This window comes from Schistocerca nitens, chromosome 2 (assembly GCF_023898315.1).
Source record: "Schistocerca nitens isolate TAMUIC-IGC-003100 chromosome 2, iqSchNite1.1, whole genome shotgun sequence".
NCBI lineage: Eukaryota > Metazoa > Arthropoda > Insecta > Orthoptera > Acrididae > Schistocerca > Schistocerca nitens.
In genome coordinates, this window is record NC_064615.1 from 276,672,380 (window position 1) to 276,692,963 (window position 20,584).

At 40.7% G+C, this 20,584-nt stretch overlaps 1 protein-coding gene across 2 annotated transcripts in view; it reads right to left on the minus strand.

Moving 5' to 3' along the window:
- LOC126236023 (uncharacterized) overlaps positions 1–20,584 on the minus strand; it is a 109,883-nt gene that overhangs the window by 33,916 nt on the left and 55,383 nt on the right. For both annotated transcript variants that reach the window (XM_049945045.1, XM_049945046.1), the window contains exons 4-5: positions 17,493–19,351; positions 12,263–12,512 (exon numbers count right to left, since the gene is read on the minus strand). In XM_049945045.1, the coding sequence (XP_049801002.1) occupies positions 12,263–12,512; positions 17,493–19,351 (2,109 nt within the window). The remainder of the gene's footprint in view (positions 1–12,262; positions 12,513–17,492; positions 19,352–20,584) is intronic.

Sequence of the window (20,584 nt, forward strand, 5' to 3'; positions counted from 1 at the left end):
GTGAAGAAGTTGTGGGTCAGGATGAAGCTGGCTAAGGTAATGAGGAAAGAGGTTTTAGGTAGGGTGGCAGGTGATCGGCGTGAAAGGAAGTGCTCCATCGCAGCGAGGCCCATCCAGGGAAGTACCTCCTCGACTGATATCTCTGCCCAAACTCTTTGCCTTTACAAATGTCTGCTTGTGTCTGTGTATGTGCGGATGGATATGTGTGTGTATGCGAGCGTATACCTGTCCTTTTTTCCCCCTAATGTAAGTCTTTCCGCTCCCGGGATTGGAATGACTCCTTACCCTCTCCCTTAAAACCCACATCCTTTCGTCTTTCCCTCTCCTTCCCTCTTTCCTGATGAAGCAACCGTTGGTTGCGAAAGCCTCAATTTTGTGTGTATGTTTGTGTGTCTATCAACCTGCCAGCGCTTTCGTTTGGTAAGTCACATCATCTTTGTTTTCAGATATATTTTTCCCACGTGGAATGTATATATTTTTTTTCTTTTTTTCAAGCACTAACTGCTTGTCTTTTTGAAAGTGCCCCTACTAGAAATTAGCGAAATTCATCTCTCAAGTCTCGATTCAAATAATTCTACTGTTCATTAGAGTCAAAATTCTGGATTCAAGTCCTGCCCTGGTGTAAGGAAAAATATTGAATCTGCCACGAATTTTAGGGTTTATAACTTAAACAACAACTAACCAAAAGTATGGTTCAAAAACGTTTAGCCGGCCGCGGTGGTCTCGCGGTTCTAGGCGCGCAGTCCAGAACCGCACGACTGCTATGGTTGCAGGTTCGAATCCTGCCTTGGGCATGGATGTGTGTGATGTCCTTAGGTTAGTTAGGTTTAAGTAGTTCTAAGTTCTAGGGGACTGATGACCACAGCTGTTAAGTCCTATAGTGCTCAGAGCCATTTGAACCATTTGAACCAAAATGTTTATTTAAATCAAACCATTACCTGTTTTGGATTTATTACAAATCCATCTTCAGACTCTTACAGATTTCCTTACTTTCCTGCTGGGGCCTTACTTTGTACGTGTTTGATACACTGACAAGGCAACATTCCCAGGTGTAAATAAACAATCTTCACAACGCTTTGTAGGTATGTACAGGGGTGGAAATAATGCAATAAGTATTTTTTTCATTTTTCCCCAATTTTACTTTTAAGGGGTAAAACACACCTTGAAAGGTAATTTGGCATATTAGGTTTAGAGGGAATACCTTCAGAACTATGATATATAAAAAATGTGTTTCATATAAAAGTTGACTTATAATTAACATTCTTGAAAACTGTATACTCAACTTCTGTATTAATCTGGAAGCTTCCACACTGCATCCATCCATGTCTAATAAAGGTGGTTTCCAAAATATTATTCTGTAAAAATAAGGTGTACACAATGTGCTGGCAGAGTATTTTGATTGCACCTAATTAAAGTACCTAAACATTCATTATTATACTAATTATTTGTTTTTTTATGTTTTAAATGTTATTTTGCATTTTAAGTTTACTGTTCCACATATGTGTGTTACGTTGACTGGAAATAATAAGTAATTTATAAATATGGTTCAAATTGATGATTATCTGTCAAGAAATGCTTAAAACGTAACTTTTTTATGCTATGCACATAAAATGAATGAAACTTCTTCATGTATAACACATGATGGACAACATGACCTAAAACAAAATTCAGAAGGATTCTCAAATTGTGGCAGGCAATCGAATAAATATTCTGAAGTGTACCAGGTACATTTCACTATATGCGAAGACCTTGGTGAAGATGATGATGATTATTAGTATTTTAGGGCGCACAACAACGAGGTTATCAGCGCCTGTTCCCAAAAGATCAATTCAGAGCCGATCTTTGGGAGAATTGGTAATGTTCAAATTGCAAGATTGGACACAGCACATCAAAACAGGTAGATAAAACTAAAAATAAAATAGCAGTACAAACAGGTAAAAATAATTAACGGTGGCTGAGTGACCACTTACAAATAATGGGTGACCAAACCACTGTGCAGCACATTAAGACCTCAATCCCAATATTTTGGGAAGAAGTCCAGACATCGCACAAAAACGTAAAACTCTAGCGACACTCGCCTCATTATTAGTTAAAAGAGAAGGCAGGTCTGGTGGGAAACTGAAATCTTCCCTCAAACCCGCATATAAAACACACTCAGTTAAAATATGTCGTATCGACAGCTGTGTCCCACATGTCTGACATGTTGGTGGCTCCTCACGACGTAACAGAAAACCATGTGTCGGGGACAATGTCCTATTCTAAGCCATGTAAGGGCTACTTCCTCAGCTCATCGTTGTCGGAAGGAGGTGAGCCACGGTCGGACAGAATCCTTCATCGCTCGCAACTTCTTATCCCTCACGTCCAGCCACTGAGCCTCCCACCAATGCATGACCTTCCGAGTCACGAAAGATGTTATTGCCTGCAGGGGGACGGAACAGCGAGCAGAAGGTGGGATGGAGCAAGCCTCCTTGGCAGCTGCACCTGCAATTTCATTTCCAGGAATCCTTATGTGCCCTGGAACCCAGCAGAAAATTACATCCTTAGCCTGCTGTTGCAAGAGCAGGAGTGCGTCTTGCACTTCTTGCACCATCCGATCTGCTGGGTACATCTGTTCAAGAGCATGTAGAGCAGTTTGGGAATCGGAGCAGATGATGAATTTCGTGCCATGATGTCGGCGCATATGCTCTAATGCTTACAGAATGGCAAACAGTTTTGCATAGTAAACTGAGAACTGCTCTGGGAGCCCTATCCTATGGACAGTATCAGGAAACACAGCAGAGCAGCCCATAAAATCCCCTTATTTAGACCCATCCGTGTAAACAGTAATAAAATCTGAATGGCATTCTAAAGTCTCAGTAAGTTTAATTTTAAAAAGGTGGTCTGGGGTACAATACTTCTTGTAAGCAGCCAGATCAAGAAGTAATCTTGGCCGTTGTAGTAGCCAGGGAGATCACCTACTCCATCCCTGTCGGAGGACCTTAATGCCCTCCAGGTGTACTGACTCGAGACCCTCCTTTGCACAGATGCCAAACGGCTTTGTTGCCTTCGGACGGTGGTGGAAGAGACGTTCCAGTGCCAGCTGGGAAAAAGTGTTGGACGCCAATGAAAGAAGAGCGGACTTGGCCCTGTACGCGTGCCGTAGCACGAGGAGAAGACGCCGAATGGACAGCGGAGGCTCTCCCGCCTCGACACATAGACTAGCAACTGGACTCATGCGATAAGCCCCTGTTGAAAGCCTAATACCCTCATGGTGAATCACATCCAACATTTTGAGGTAGGAAGGTCGTGCAGAGCCATAAGCTTGACATCCATATTCCAGTCGAGGTCGCACAAAGGCCTTATAAAGTTGGAGCAGACGTGCCCTGTCAGCGCCCCAGGATCTATGACTGACGCATTTAAGGACGTTTAAAGCCTTGAAACAGCGGACTTTTAGATCCTTTAGGTGTGGCAACCACGTGAGCTCCTCATCAAAAATAAGCCCGAGATATTTCACTTTTTCCATAAAGGGGAGAACAGTGTCTCCTAGTTTTAAAACAGGGAGATTACAAAGAGAACGGGAACGGTGAAAATCTACACAAACAGTCTTCTCCAAAGAGAATTTAAAGCCTGTGGTCTTAGACCATTCCTCCAATCGCACGAGTGTCAGCTGTAATTGGCGTGTAGCAGCTGTGATGGAGGAAGACGCACAGAAAAATGGAGAAATCGTCCACAAACAAGGAGCACTGCACGGGCCGTTGTATTGTGAACACAATACTATTGATGGCAATTGCGAAAGCTGTCACACTGAGGACACTTCCTTGAGGGACACCGTTCTCCTGCTTAAAACAGTCAGGCAGGACATCCCCAACCTTATACTTAAAATACCTGTCCGACAGAAAGGATCTGACGACTGTGGGTAAACGCCCACGGAAACCCCACTCATAAAGCTGCCGCAAAATGTTATGCCTCCAGGTAGTATCGTACGCCTTCTCCAGGTCAAAGAAAACCCCGATAAGGTGTTGCTTACATAGGAAAGCATCTTGTATCGCTGTTTCGAGTAGGATCAGGTTATCTAGGGTGGAATGATACCTCCAGAACCCACACTGGCAGCGGGTAAGTAAGGATCTGGATTCGAGAACCCACACCAGGCACCTATTGACCATACGCTCAAATGTCTTTCCCACGCAGCTCGTGAGACTAATGATACGATAGCTACTAGGTTTGGTCCGATCCTTCCCCGGTTTTAAAAGGGGAATTAAAATCGATTCTTTCCACGAACTAGGAAAGTCACCTGTCTTCCAAATTTCATTAAAAGTTGAAGGAGGACTTCCTTTGGCCGCAGATCCAACTGCTGCAGCATGCTATACGATATCAGGTCTGGACCAGGTGCAGTATCCCGAGATACTGACAGTGCAGAGTCCAACTCCCACAAAGAGAAAGGCTGGTTGTATTCTTCAGTGTTGTTTGAACGGAAATCAAAACCAGCCCTCTCCTGTGTACCCTGATAGTGAAGAAAGTCTGGGTCCTGGCTAGAATCGGCCGTAATAGTTTGTAATGATTCTGCCAATGCCCGGGCGATGTCTCTTTGAGATGTTAGGAGACACCCCCGCTCACGTATAGCTGCTATTGGCGGTCGAGAGTATCGCCTTGAGATCCTCTTAATGGCTTCCCATACTTTGCTTGAAGATGTGGACCTATTGATGGAGTTCAGGAACTCACGCCAAGACCTCCGTTTGCTCTCCCTAACAATTCTTCTCGCCCACGCCCGTGCTATTCGGAAAGTTGCCAGATTCGCATCAGTGGGGCACCGATGGAATCTTCTCAAAGCCGCCCTTCTGTCTCTGATTGCGGTATGACAGTCGTCATTCCACCAAGGGACAGGCTGCCTCACAGGTGTTCCCTTTGACATTGGTATGGATACATCAGCGGCATGGTGCATCACTGCCGTAATGTGATCCACCCAATCCTGGACGCCTTCACACTGTGCAAAAACAGCCAACTGCCAGTAGAGTGTCCAGTTTCCCTTCCGGAATAACCATTTCAGCAGCTGTTCGACACGACCCATTTCAACTGGCAGATGGAGCCAGATAGGATAATGGTCGCTGCCATGAAGGTCGTCGTCTACGACCCACTGAACAATGTCCGCAAGCACAGGAGAACAAATAGAGAGGTCTATGGCAGAAGACGAACCTGAAGCGGTGCTAAAATGCGTGGCCTGACCTGTGTTCAGCAGTATGATGTCAGAAGTCCTGATCAACTGCTCAATCATCTGGCCTCTGGGGCAGGTTTTGTGTGAACCCCATAATGCATTATGAGCATTAAAATCTCCTAAAATGAGAAAGGGACGGGGTAGCTGATCAATGAGCTGGGCGAGGGCTTCACTGTCAATGAGCTCAGCAGGTACTAAATACAAGGAGTACACTGTGACATTAACCTGGGCCAGGATCCGAGCTGCAACCGCTTGTAGAGTTGTGGTTAAGGGCACAGGTGAGGAGTGGAATGTGTCCTTAATGAACACTGCCACCCCACCCTGAGCCCTATTACCAGTCAGGTCATCTTTCCTGTACATGTGATATCCTGTAAGTACAGGCGTGTCAGACTGTTTAAAATGTGTCTCTTGCAAAGAGATGCAAAAGGGGTTTTCCTGTACTAACAGCCGCAATTCTTCAAAGCAAGGTCTGACTCCATTCAGATTCCACTGAAGTATGGGAGCCATATCAGCGTTTCGGTTTAGATTTCCCACTGTCTTTGCGCTGCGCTGGTGAGGCACTTGTGGAGTGAGTGGCAGCAGAGGGGCTGCCAGGTTCTGGGGAAGAGATATCGAACTCCATGACGATTTCCTCCTCATCAGTCAGGGATGCCATGACGACATCCGATGGTGCCTTTGGCAGGTTTGATGTCAGACATCGTGCCCCTTTCCCTGGTCCCCTTTTCTTTGTGGAAGTCGGGGATGGGGGAAGTGGAGAGGCACTCTGTTTCTGGAGGGCCTTCGAAGGCTTCACTGTAGCTTTCTCTGCAATTGCGTTTGGTGCAGTCGAAGCAGCCTGAATAGCTATATCTTTATTGGTTGTGCTCTGGCAGGTACAAACGCAGGAACAGGTATTGGTGGAGGATACTGCTGTGCTGGACATGGTCTGCGTCGAAGCGTCTACTTTTGACGCACGGTTGTGCACCAAGGAGGCATAGGATGTGGCAAAGACAGGGGGTTTTGTCGCCTTATACTCTTTTTTGGCTTCCACATAAGGTAGCCTCTTTGTCACCTTGATCTCCTGAATTTTTCTTTCCTCCGCAAAGATGGGGCAGTCTCTGCTCCAGACGGGATGGCTCCCAGAGCAGTTGATACACAGCGCTGGAGATGTGCAGTTGGTCCCAGCTTCATGAGCTGCCTTGCCACATATACCGCAGGTCGGTTCACCCCCACAACTCATTGTCGTATGGCCAAAGCACTGACATTTGAAACATCGCATAGGGTTAGGTATATAAGGCCTAACCCTAAGTCGGAGGAAACCAGCCAGAATGTATTCAGGTAAGACAGGCGAATTGAAAGTCACAATGAAGGTGGCAGATTTCTCAACAACTCCATTATTCCTGCGTGTCCGTTGTTCCACGTCTACAATCCCCTGTGTTGCCCATTCTTGCTTCAGCTCTTCTACCTCGATATCCATTAAATCACAGCAGGTGACGACGCCTTTAATGGAGTTGAGGGAATTGTGCAACTCGACAGTAATATCATACTCGTCTGACTTGGTTGACTTTCGAAGCAGCTCCACTTGCTTTGCCCTAGTAGTCTCAACTAACAGGGTACCATTCCTCAGGTGTTTGATAGATTTCAGTGTACCTGCGAGTCCTTCTAAACCTTTATGTATGTAGAAAGGAGACACTTTTTCAAATGAGCCCTCCTTTCTCTTAATCACGATGAAAACATTGTCATTTATGACTCCGTGAGCCCTGTTACTCTGTTCTATCTGCATATCTGGAGGACTAGCCTCCCTCATGCGCTTTACTGATTGCGAAGGTGGTGTAGGGAAATACATGGTTGCCATGTGCGTCCCACGAGCAGCTACAGAACTAAACGTCCGCCCAGACAGAGCCCCGCATGCCTGGGTAAGCCATATACAACTGAGGTGTGGCAGGTTCCTCAGAGGTCGCCCGCTAGCGACTGTTCCACCTCAACAGCCATGCATCTTATCGGCGCGCAGCACACCTTAAGATTGAAGGTTTTTTTTATAGAGGTATGTACCATCCACGCGATCCAGGCAATCAAGCCAAGATCCCCGGCCCCTGCGACACACAACATTCCACCGTTGCGCCACACGGTGGTCGCTGAAGCATGCCCAGAGCTTACGGTGTCAGAGGACTAGCGGTGCACACCAGTCCACAGCTCGGGGACCCCGGGGTCGCCAAGCCCATACCCAGCAAATGAATGCTGAGTTCCCTGAGGGGACCTTGGTGAAGAGAACTGATTATATACTAGTCACTGAAGCTTGATTATGTTGTTTCTCAAGTGGAGACTGACATCATAATCATTCAGCAGAAATAGACGTGACAACCTTCTCACAATGTTCTTCTAACATCAAAAACCCTGTGTGTCCAACAGCTTGTAATGGTACTTGAATTACGTAACCATAATGGTACCTCACCTGAACCTCTCGATACCAGTAATATTCTACTGTATTTCTGTTAACTACTTAACATATTTCTGAGACAACATTCAGATTTGATTTCATTTGTGATACATCGATATGTTTATATTGCAATGATATTATTCTTATGTGTATTCTTTCTTTTGTCACTATGATCTTTGACGTACTTGTAACACTGATTTTTGGGCGAGTAAGCGATTGTTAGTTAGTTGTTGAGTTGTTAGAGAGTCGCACCTTGAAAAAGTCAAGTGTTGGATGTCATGTTGGAAAGACGCATAACGTAGTCCACTTATAAAATGTGAACTTTAACAGTGACTGTGAGAGAGATGATTTCAAGTATGTTTTGTATTGTGAAGTGATGTTTGTGTGTTACGTGCCATTGCAATAAAAGAAATTACAAGGAAGTGTAACTTAATTTCGGAGTGCTGATTATTTTTTTACATCACCATTGTCCAGCAAAAGTGTACTCTCCAAGAATGGTTTGTGAAGCGCATCTACAAAATTTATGAATATAGCAGAATAAAACCTAGGCCTCTTTGCAGCCGAGCTTGGAATAATAACAACCTAGATTTTCAACGATTGAGCCATGATTTTACGACGAGACCTGTGTGGGAAACACAAAAAGATGAGTGCCTAGTTTTTTCATTATTACATGAAATGACTATTAACTGTGCTCTAATGACACCTGCCACATAATATGACTGTTGTTATATTTTAACTAAAGTTCAGTCTTGATCACAACACTTATGTCTCAATAACATAGGTGACCGGTTTCGGTTATTTTTACATAACCATCTTCAGACCCATGGCTTCCTTGGAGGATGGTAGGCAGAGCTCTCCTCAGTTGCTACAAAATCAACTGATCAGTTGACTTTGTAGCAGCTGAGGAGAGCTCCGCCTACCATCCTCCAAGGAAGACATGGGTCTGAAGATGGTTATGAAAAAATAACCAAAACCGGTCACCTATGTTATTGAGACATAAGTGTTGTGATCAAGACTGAACTTTAGTTAAAATATAATAATCTATTGATCACTGTATTCCAAAAATGACTGTTGTTGTCCGATAATGTTGTTGCCCGATAATGCAGTATTTAGCAGCGTGAGCAACACCACAATCGTTATTAAAATTTTTAACCTTTGTTGTGGTAGGGTTGTTAGACGCTGTACCTGTCCCATTGACGAATTCCTTCTCCCTATTATTGTGCTCAAAATATTTCTTTTTTTCATAAACTTATGGAAAGTTTGGACTGAGAATTCAACAATCTCTTTCTGAACCCCAAGTGTTCTTGCGATGGCATCAGACTCTGGCAAACTAATGGCTGATTACATCAAAAGATATTTGACATAGTTTTATTTCACAGTGCAGGAGAAAAATCTGTACAACTGTGAGATTCTTCGTGTAGTCAATCTGAAAGAACAATTTTGAGCTTCCTACCTGAGGACAATGAACTTGTTCATCGGGTGATCCCAAAAGGCTCGATAGGGCAGATACAGCCACTGGGTGTACATGGCTTTGACGTTGAAGAACTTTGTGAAATTTCACATCTAGTTCTACTAACATGATTATAATGTCAAATACAATTTGAGAAACAACTTAATGAAGCTGCAATGACAAGTATACAATCAATTCTGTTCATTGAGGTTTTCCAATGTCCTGAAATGTGCCTGATACAATTCAGGATATTTAGAGGATCGCCAGCCACACAATTTGAGAAGTCTGCTGAATTGTGTTTTATGTCGTGTTGTCTGTCATGTGTATTATGTGTAGAGAAAAAAACATTTCTTCACAGACAATCATTATAAAAATGATTTTGTATCGTAGTAATGAGTTACTTTCAATCATGTAAAAGAGAGAGAGAGATTTTAAAACATAAAACAATGTAAAACATAAAACAAAAATAGGTTACGCAAATAATTAGAACATAAATAAATATTTAGATATTTTAATTAGGTATGTTTAAAATACTGCAGCACCACATTGTTTACAGTTCATTTTCACAAAATGATATATTAGGAATCAGCTTTATTACACAGGGATGTACATGCCATGAAAAATTATTTAATTTTTGCTGTAACAAAAGTTTCGAATTTTCAAAATTAATTAATGGTGATGGGATATTTTGCAAAATTTTACACCACTGCAAAAGATGATTATACAGTTTTCAAGAATGTTAATTACATTTCAACTTTTATATGAAACGAGCCAATGAGGTTACCTCTTCCTCCTCTCTCTTTTGTTTTTTAGGGGGTGGGGGTGGGGGTAGGGGAGAGTGGATGGGTGGTCAATTGAGGATCATGTGCTGATTTCAAATACTCTTCTAGTACTCTTTCATTTGCACTTTGTTCTTTTTTCCTGTCCTCTGGCCACTTCATACTAGTTATTTTCACTCTTCTACCTTGGAATCCTTCAACACTCAATACTTTTCCCCTAAAAACAAACATCTGTGCGTTCTTTCTTCAGCTTTTATATTATTTTTTTTCTAAATCCTTTTTTTACTTCATGGCTGCAGCTTCTTTCTGATTTCTTATCCCACAAATATTTGAAGATCTTCTTGGTTAATCTATTGCCTTGCATTTGATATAGATGTAAAAAAAGAGCCAATCTTCTTTTTTGCATTACTTATGATATGTATTCCACATTTTCATCATTACTATATAAGTTCCATCCTTCCCAAGTTTTTCTGGTTTCACAACAGCACTGTAATAGCTTATTTTTGTATTTTCATCATTCATGGTAAATGACTGCATCCTTAAACATTCAGTGAGCTTCATCTACCTTCTTCTAGCTTCTGGTCTATAAGTATATAAATTAAAGTCACCCACTATGGTTTCCGTCTGTATGTTACACTAATCTCAAGAACTACTCTGGATTTTGATACAGTTTTCACTAATAGATAGACGAACCATGAGAAAGGTTTATGTGTGTATTTTATAAATTTTTCATGCAAATTGGCTGAACTGTGATGACTTTAAGTCCCTTGCCATTGTGAAAATGATGCCACTGCCAACTACTGGTGAACAGCAGAGCTCCTTGGAACCACATACAACCACCCCACTGTAGGGGTGAGCTGATTCGAGTTATCACTATCAGGAGGCTGGCGTTAGGTACTGCCGACTTCCTAAAGAACAGACGCATACAGTTACAAACCTATACCGCTGGCATCAGTCTGTTGCAGAATTTTGGAACATGTTTCATGCTCACTTATTATGAGATTTCTAGAGACTGAAAATCTCTGAAGTAATCAACATGGATTCCAAAAATGAATGTGGGAGACCACGCTCAGTTTGTTTGTTCATCGGCACCCTAGGTTGATGCCTTGTTCCTTGACTTCAGAAAGGTGTTCAACACAGTTCCTCACCACAGCCAAATGAATGAAATACGAGTGTAGAGAATACAGAGCACCTGATGAGTTCCTAGCAAACAGACCAAAGCATCTCATTTTTATTGGAGAAAAAACTTCATATATGAAAATAACTTTGGGTTCACTCCAAGAGAGTGTTATAGGGCCTTCACTTCTTACAATATAATACATGAAAGACCTAGTGAATAACACTGGAAGTTCTGTGAGGCTTCCCGTGGATGATAGAGTTACATACAAAGAATTGTAGTGAACTGTAGCACGACCTACAGAGGATCAACACTTGGTTCAGGGACTGGCAGTTGTCCCTCAACATAAGTAATCACAACATATTGCACATAAATAGGCAGAAACGCCTGTTATTGTATGATTACATGACTGCAGAATGATCTCACATCCATTAAGTATCTAGTAGAATGCATATGGAGCAATTTAAAGCAGTATGACCACATAATACTAACTGCAGGTAAGATTATGCCAGACTGACATTTACTGGAAGAGCCCTCGGGAAGTTTGGTTCATCCACAAAGGAGTTACCTAACAAAAACCTCATTCGACCAATACTTGAATACTGCTTGTCACTCTGGGATCCAAACAGTTAGAATCAACAGAGGAAGTAGAGAAGTTTCAAAGAAGAGCAGTGCATTTTGTTACAGGTTGATTAAGTGGCATAGAACTGCACAACCAGCTCTAGTGGCAGATATACTGCAAGTGGGAGATTCTGCATCACAGTGTGCTTTACTGTTAAAATTCTGAGTGTGTATGCTCCTAGAATAGTCAACCAATATATCTCTTCCTCCTTCGTATATCTGCAAAAAGACCATGAAGGTAAAATTAGAGAGATTTTAGCTCACATGGAGGCTTGCCAACAATCATTCTTCCCACAGATCATTTGCAGCTATAAAGGGAAAGATGGTAAGTGGCACTGGTGCTAAAGTACTCTCCACTATACGCCATAAGTTGATTTGAGGAGTGTAAGTATTCACATACATGAATATACAAAACAATATGATACGATACACAAACCATTACCAGAGAATAGCTATGCCACCTAAAATATAACATCTTTAATTTTGAGTTCAAATTGAGATATTTAGTTCACTAGCAGCGTCAAATAACTGGGTCGATAGTAAATAACAAGTTTATTAATTTTGCAGTATTGCAGTATTACTGCTAAATTTCCTCTACTTCGTTTAATAAGCTCCTAATCGGAATTTCCATTCTTTGATTAAGTTTATTAGTTTTAATAAAGATGAAAAATTAGTCTGCCTTACAACTCACAGGAAATGTCTTGTTGCAGAACTCACACTGGAACAGGCCAGTGTGCAAGCGTTTGTGCAGAGTAAGATCCCAACGCTGGAAAAATTTCTTTTCACACTGATCGCACTCATATGGCCGCTCTTGCCTGTGCACAGCCATGTGTTCATTCAACTTCGCTCGTCGTTTGAACGTCCTTTCACACATTTCACAACGAAACTTCCCACCACGTGACGAGGCATTTTCATTGTCTTCACTGTCAGTCTCTTTGTACCTACAACAGGAATAAAGGAATAAAAATGATATCAAGTTGAAAAGTTTCTTTTATAAACTTAAGTTCTATCAATATCAGTTAAATCAAACTTAAAAAAAGGTGGCGCCTAAGGAAATAGAACTGGCAGCTTAAGGCAATTGTTGCAAAATGTAAAATGACTTTCAGTAACATCAACAACCATGTGATATCTGGTAGTCAACTCACAATTATAAAGAACTGCATTACAAGGCACCTATCTAGAAATTGATATCTGACACTGTTCTTTCATCAATTACAGGTCATGCCTCTCATATTTTCATACATACGACAGTAAAATCATGTGAGCAATTGTCAGAACACTGAGGAGATGTAGTGTATCTTAGAGACAACTAATTAGTTTCATGTCCCATTGGTCTTTACATGATAAATCTTAATGATGTGGAATGAGACCACGAACCTACTATGCTGTCATAGTAGGAGGAGAGGTGATACTCCTACGTGGCGCGTCCCAGGTGGTGGACAGGGAAGTCCTCACCGGTTTACCGGCGGACTTGAGTGAAATAAAATAGCTCTCGCGTACCAAACACACCCTCTGCGGTTAACAACCGTAGTTGTAAATCGGAGCTAGCTCCAACTAAGGTTGACAACCTTTGAAAGTCAAAAATGGAAAGGTCTTTTAGGAAAAAAATTCCACCGTCCTGCTCGAAAAGGCAGGAAAAGACTACATCGGATTTGGTGGGTAGTCAACTAGAAGACAGCAACGAATCGGAGCGTTTGCAACCATCAAAATGCACACTAAAACACAAAAAGAAGATTAAACATGAGCAGATAAAATATATAGCAACACACAACATAAACTCACTACTTCAGACCGGAAAACTCAAGGAGCTCACAGATGAACTAAATGAACAAAAAATTTTAATAACAGGGATCCAAGAAATGAGAAACACCACAGAGGACCAATTCGAATCACAAGGATACAGAATTTATAATGGGAAACCAGGACCAAGAGCAATGAAACAATGTCCCCAGTTTGGAACAGGGTTTTTAGTAAACATAAAAATAATAGCTTCAGTAACGGATTTCCAAGCAGTATCACCAAGAATTGCGACTCTAAGCTTTAAAACAATGAATAAAACCTATACAATAATAAATGCTCATGCCCCATCAAATGAAAAAAATTGTCTAACAAAAACAAAGGAAGAGGTAGATAAATTTTGGGACCTTCTAGAACAGAGTAAATAAAAAGAATGTAAAAATCTTATTGGGAGATTTCAATGCTCAGTTGGGAAAAGAAAGGAAATATAAAGATATAATTGGAAAATGGAGTCCATATAAATTTACGAACAAAAATGGTCAAAGACTTGTAGAACTCTGCAGAGAACACGATCTTATATCTAAATCAACATACTTTAAGAGGAAGCCAAATAAACTTAAAACATGGAAACAAACAGACTGAAGGAAGGGGGAGTGGCAGCTAGACCATGTGTGTATGGACAAAAATTTTCATAAGGATATCCACAATGTTAAAGTAGTAGACACAGGCTCAGACCATTATATACTTAAAATTAAAATCAAATTCACTCCGTTAAAGAAGATGACGGGAAAAACTAATAAAATAAAAAGGAAGTTTGACCCACATCAGTTAATTAAAAATAATAAATACCAACAAATAACACAAACCATCAAATTAACAGATGATCTAGAACAACTAGTTCCTACTCTTAAAAAAGAAGCAGAGAATCTAGCTCCCTTGAACCCACGAAGGAAACATGCATGGTGGACATCAGAATGTGACAAATTCCATGAAGATAGACACCAAGCATGGTTAAAGTTTCAAACACACAAAACTGAAGAAAATGCCATAAACCTAAAAAATGAAAGAAAAAAATTCACACAAAATATTAGAAGAATCAAGAGAGGATTCCATAAAGATATTATAAACTCTATAGAAGGTAATTATCATAAAACCAACTCCAGGAACTACTATAAAATCTTTGGGAAACATCTACAACAATATTAGGCCCCTACACTAATACTGAAAGATGAAGATGGAAGAATGACACACAGTAACAAGGAAAATACAGAAATCATGGCAAAGGCATTTAACAAACTTCTGAATTGCGAGGAACACAAAGAACGCTTACAAATCAACATAAATACCCCAATGAAAACCAAACCTAACAAACTAGACCCTCCAACTTTCCAAGAAGTAGAAAAAATTCTTAAAGAACAAAAAAATTATAAGGCATGTGGAGAAGATCAGGTTTTTGTTGAAATGTGGAAATATGCAAGTGACACAGTCAGGACCTCCTTACACATGGCTCTAACAAAAATTTGGGTAACAGAACGATTCCCCGAACATTGGACCACAGCTATCATCCACCCACTACACAAAAAGGGAGATAAGAGCAAGCCAGACAACTACAGAGGAATCTCTCTCCTAGATTGCACATACAAAATTCTATCCAAGATCCTATATGAAAGAATCAAGGAGCAATAAGAACAGGAGTTAGGGGAATATCAGGGAGGTTTCAGATCATGGAGAAACTGTGCAGAGCAGATAATTAGTTTAAAATTGATTATGGCATACTACAAGAAACGGAACAAACTTCTGGCAATAACATTTGTAGATTTTAAGAAGGCATATGACTGTCTCCACAGACCATCAGTATCAAAAATTTTAAGAAATCTAGGACTCCATCCAAAACTAATTAAAATAATACAACTCACTCTAACCAACACCAAATCAAAAGTGAAGTTTAGAGGAGAAATTTCGGCACCATTCCTCATAAAAACAGGCTTAAGACAAGGTGACTGCCTATCACCACTACTGTTCAACTGTGCACTGGAATACATAATGAGAGAAAAGTACAAGGACAATCCAAAGATGATAAGAATTGGAAGTGCAACAGATGATAATAGCTTAAACTGCTTGGGATTCGCTGATGATCTTGCTCTCCTAGTCAACACCGTACAAGAAGCCAGGCAACAAGTGAAATCACTACAAGAAATAGCAGGGAAAGTAGGCCTTAGAATATCATTTGAAAAAATGGAGATTATGCTAACTGACCCACCACTTGCAAACAAAATTACAATAGGAGAAAAGGAAATCAAAATTGTTGATAAATTTAAATATTTAGGCGAAATAATAACATACAATCTAAATGAGAAGCCATCATGGCAGAATAGAATAAAAAAAAAAAACTGAACTACGCAAATTACATTACTAAAACTACATACAACAAAAAAAGCCTATCTATAGATGCAAAATTAAAACACTATAAGACAGTTACACAACCAGAAATAACGTATGCAGCTGAAACTATCTTCAAAACAACTAATACAGCAGAAATTGACAGAATACTAAAAATAGAAAGAAGAATAATTAGGACATGTATAAATAAACAGTATAAAATAAATGGACATTGGAGAATAGCATCAAATGAAACAGTATATAAGAAAATAGAACCTGTCATCAGCACCATCAGGAAGAAACGCATGTCATTCTTTGGACATCTGATGAGAACTCCAGAAAACAGAATTAGTAAAAAAATAATACAAAAATTGTGGAATAGCAAGAGCGACATTAAATGGATCACCGAAATTAAGGAAGATATAAAAGAACTCCAAATTACAGTAGATGACCTAAAAAACAAGACAGAGAAAACCAGAATACTGCAAGACCCGCAAACCAGACTACAAATGAAAATCAATAAAAGGAATACAGGAAGAGTGGTCTCAGATGAAGAAAGAAAGAAGATATCTGAAAGAATGAAGAAATGTTGGGCAGACAGAAGAGCAAAACACCTTTCATATAAGAATAGACTCTAATAATTATATTACCTAAATATCATATTAAGTTATTGTTGAGCCATATTGTATCACTGTGTAACAACTTTTTTACAACTTTGTGTTTTTGACTAGAGTGGTCCAATGAAGGCCACAAAATAAATAATATAATATAATAAATATAATAGAGGGAAACATTCCACGTGGGAAAAATATATCTAAAAACACAGATGATGTGACTTACCGAACGAAAGTGCTGGCAGGACGATAGACACACAAACAAACACAAACATACACACAAAATTCAAGCTTTCGCAACAAACTGTTGCCTCATCAGGAAAGAGGGAAGGAGAGGGAAAGACGAAAGGATGTGGGTTTTAAGGGAGAGGGTAAGGAGTCATTCCAATCCCGGGAGCGGAAAGACTTACCTTAGGAAGAAAAAAAGGACAGGTATACACTCGCACACACACACATATCCATCCGCACATACACAGACACAAGCAGACATTTGTAAAGTATAATATAATAATATATACATGTGGAATGAGTCATAATATGCATATGTGAGTTAGTAACTCCTACCCACCACATTTTACACATTAATATGACAGAAATTCTTCTATGGAACAAGAGTTGTCAAGGAGAAATGTTTTCGGTTTGTTTCCAAATTTTACTTTGCTTTCTGCCAGACATTTTATATCACTAGGTAAGTGGTCAAAAATTTTGGTTCCAGAATTATACAATGCTTCTTGCACCCAAGACAAACTTATTGTGGGGTCACGAATGTCATTTTTTCTCCCGGTATTGTAATTACGTATGGCACTGTTCCTTTTAAGCTGCATTGGATAATTTACAACAAATTTCATGAGGAATAAATATACTGTAAAGCAGTAGTTGAAGTGCCTAACTCCTTAAGCAGATGACTACAAGATATTGTGGATGTGCAGCACATCTTACTCTTACAGTACATTTTGCAGCAATGAAGACTTTCTTAATCCCAGGTTATTATGCTTTTCAGTATCTTTGTTTATAACAGTCCTTAATTACACTGACACAGAAACTTGCTGTTTGCTCTATACCACACACAAGCAGTGTGTGTGGACAATGTTTTGTAAACTTTAACCCAATTGAATAAAAAAAAATTGCAGTAAACATTTTAATAGCTATTTTTCTTAACTGATACTGAATAATTATGAATTAGGTACTTACTCAATTACAGGTGTGAGTGCCATTGCTGTAGCTAAGGTCTGATCCTCTTCTTCAATAAAGAATATCTCAGTAGCACCATTCTGAAATTTTGTAGAACCTACGGCAGACGTTGTGGGAGACCTCGTAACTGGGACAGCAGCTGTTGCAATGAAAACAGTATGTGGATCGGCTACAGATGAAGCAGCAACTGATGAGGTATTATGTACAGAAACAGGTGCTGAAGGTGGAGGTAAGGGAGCAGGAATACTACTTGGTGCAACAAGACTTATGGTGGAGAAATTAGTTCTGCAGGCACTATTTGCAACCGTGGAGGTCTGTACAGAGCACACTGGCTGCACTGGGGTGGCAGACTGTAGGGCAGGAAGTGAATCACTGGCTGCTGGACATGGACTTACTGCCTCGGTTTGAGGCACACTGGAACGTGCCTGCAGAGGTTCTACAGTAGTTTCTTGTTGGGGTCTCGGAAGCAACAAGATTTCTGTAAGCAGTGCACTTTCTGTAACTGGAAATGTGTCTGTGATAGATGTAGGCAGAGTTGTAGCGCCGTCATGGTTTAAAGGAGACACAGTACACGAGGCAGCAGCTGTGTCTTCAGGTTGATCCATAGACACAGGTAGAGCAGTAATACTACTGGGCATTAAGTGTGTTGAGGTTACAGTTCCTGACTCTGACGCGACAGTGCACACACCACTGGAAATGTCTTGTTTCTCTCCTGATAATTCTGCCAAAATATCACACTGCGTGTCAGCATGTACTGTACGTGATACGAGTGTAGATGCAATACCAGAAACCTCTGGAGAATTGTTTCTGGGAAGTTGACAGGTACTGCTATGTGTTTCAGCTTCCAAGTCAATGGAAACACTTGAAGGGCAGTTATTTGTAACACTGGAAATGGTAGGACACTGAGAGCCAGAAATCTGTGTAGGCAAGCTTACAGATATGTCAGCAGGCATGATCCCTGGTGTACTTCCAGAAACTGAGTCCGATACACCGACAGCAAGGCAAAGGTCATCGGATGTGTTTGTGCTGAGATCGTCTCCCAGTTCATCTGTCATATTAACAGATGAACTGGCAGCTAACACAGAGGCTTCAATGTTGGGCACTTCTTGACTCTCATCACAGTTCATAGCAGACACAGCTTCTGATGAGGTAGGTATTTCAATGGGTAGTTCAGAAGGAATATTGGACATCATTTGTGTGCTAATGCTATCTGGTACTATTGATGCTGCATTGCCAGTTTCTGGGATAGCACTCACTAAAGATGAACATGGGGCAGTATCACAGGTAGATGCACTATGTACAGACTGGGGATGCAAAGTATTAGAAGATACAGAAGCAACTCTGTCACTCGACAAATCCACTTTGGTCGGTTGATCGTCTCTCTGTGCACTGCACACATCTTTGAACAGTGTCCTTTCTGTCTGCACTAAGTCCACAAGACCTTCACTTTTTGAGACAGACGTCATTGGCTGAGTGGCATACAGGTGGGCTGGCCCAGCAGCTGAAACACCATCTTTGCCCGATGAGAAAGTGAGCACCTGAACCTGTGTTAGGCTCGGGCGCCCGTCAGAACAGTCGAAAATATTGGTTTTGGCTGGACAGACACTTTGACTGTTTGCAGTAAATGGAGAGGCAAATGCTTTCCCATTGCTTGAAATGTGTTGCATATTCATGTCATACATCACAGAAGTCTGCTGGTTATTTCCTGCACAATTGTGGAGTGGAACCTTGCCCATAGCATTCTGTATGTGGTAGCGAGGTGCCCCAAATGACAGCTGCTGTGTTGTCTGCTCACAATTACTGCTTAGTTCCACCATAACAAGGATGTGTTCTTCGTGACCTCCTACACTCCCATCAACCTGCAAAAAAGTGATGCTTTGCTAAAAGAATTAATTTTATTATTTATACAGAAATAAGCTCTTTGCTGATCTCTCTTTCAGCAAACACTTTTGACACTGTGCTAGTGCCAATTCAGAGCAGTTTCACTATTATGGAATCACACCCGCATACCTTTCAAGCATAAATGCATTTATTTAGAAGCAACTATACTGATAATGGGTATTAACTGCCTGCTGCAAAGAAAAAAAAAATTGTAATTCGATTAACAGGGGAGTTAAGCATAAATCAGACAATTGTTTGTACAGAGTGGGAAAAAATGCTCATCTACAAAAATGTGATTATTTTATAGTTTACTTAGTAACCTACAAATAACAAAAATGAGGAATTGTAAGCACTGGCCTTCTGACGATTGATGGCTGGTATACAGACACACTTGCGTTAGCTTTTCACCTACAGTGCAACTTATTCTAGTGTAAGTACTTCCTCTCTCTCTCTCTCTCTCTCTCTCTCTCTCTCTCTCTCTGGACACAACCTCGGGTTCTGTCTGCTTCTGATTAGTAAGATTTATTGCCACCTTCGGTTTGTATATGTCTACTGGCAGAGTGTGTGGCAAGGGAGGACACAATGCCAGCGGCAGAGTGTCTGGCAGGGAGGTGCAGCTCAACAGCTGCAGCCTACGCACAAATATATGTCTCACATAACTTGTAAGCTACAGCGAGCCTGCATATGACTGTATTAACAAGTTATGTCGGTATGAACAGTATAGGCTTTCAAAGTCAACAGTTTCTCAACAGACCACCAAAAAAGGAATAGCTGCATAAACGAAGGACCAATCAAAGTAAAATGTGATACCCTATGAGCTGCCAAAAGGACACCTTATAAAACAAAAAAGGGATAAAAAGTAGCATAGCAGACAACATCACTTACTATGGCACTGACAGTGTCAAATAAAGAACATGTGGCATGTGGAATTAAGTCAATCCCATGATAACCTATTCAGTAATATTACCAGAAAGTACAATTTACTTCTCCATCCTCGATGTCTTCTTTAAGTGGTGAAGCCTTGGGAAGTACTTGTAGCAATGTCTTACCCCTCCTTTAGTCTCTATATAAGTGATTGGAACAATGGTTCCTGTAACCATCTCACATTTGTAACGATATGTCTGAGCCTTCATCTGCCTCTTCTGACAAAAATATAATGGCATTGCATTATGAAAAACCTTTCCTGCATCTACAGAATGCGCCAAGTATGC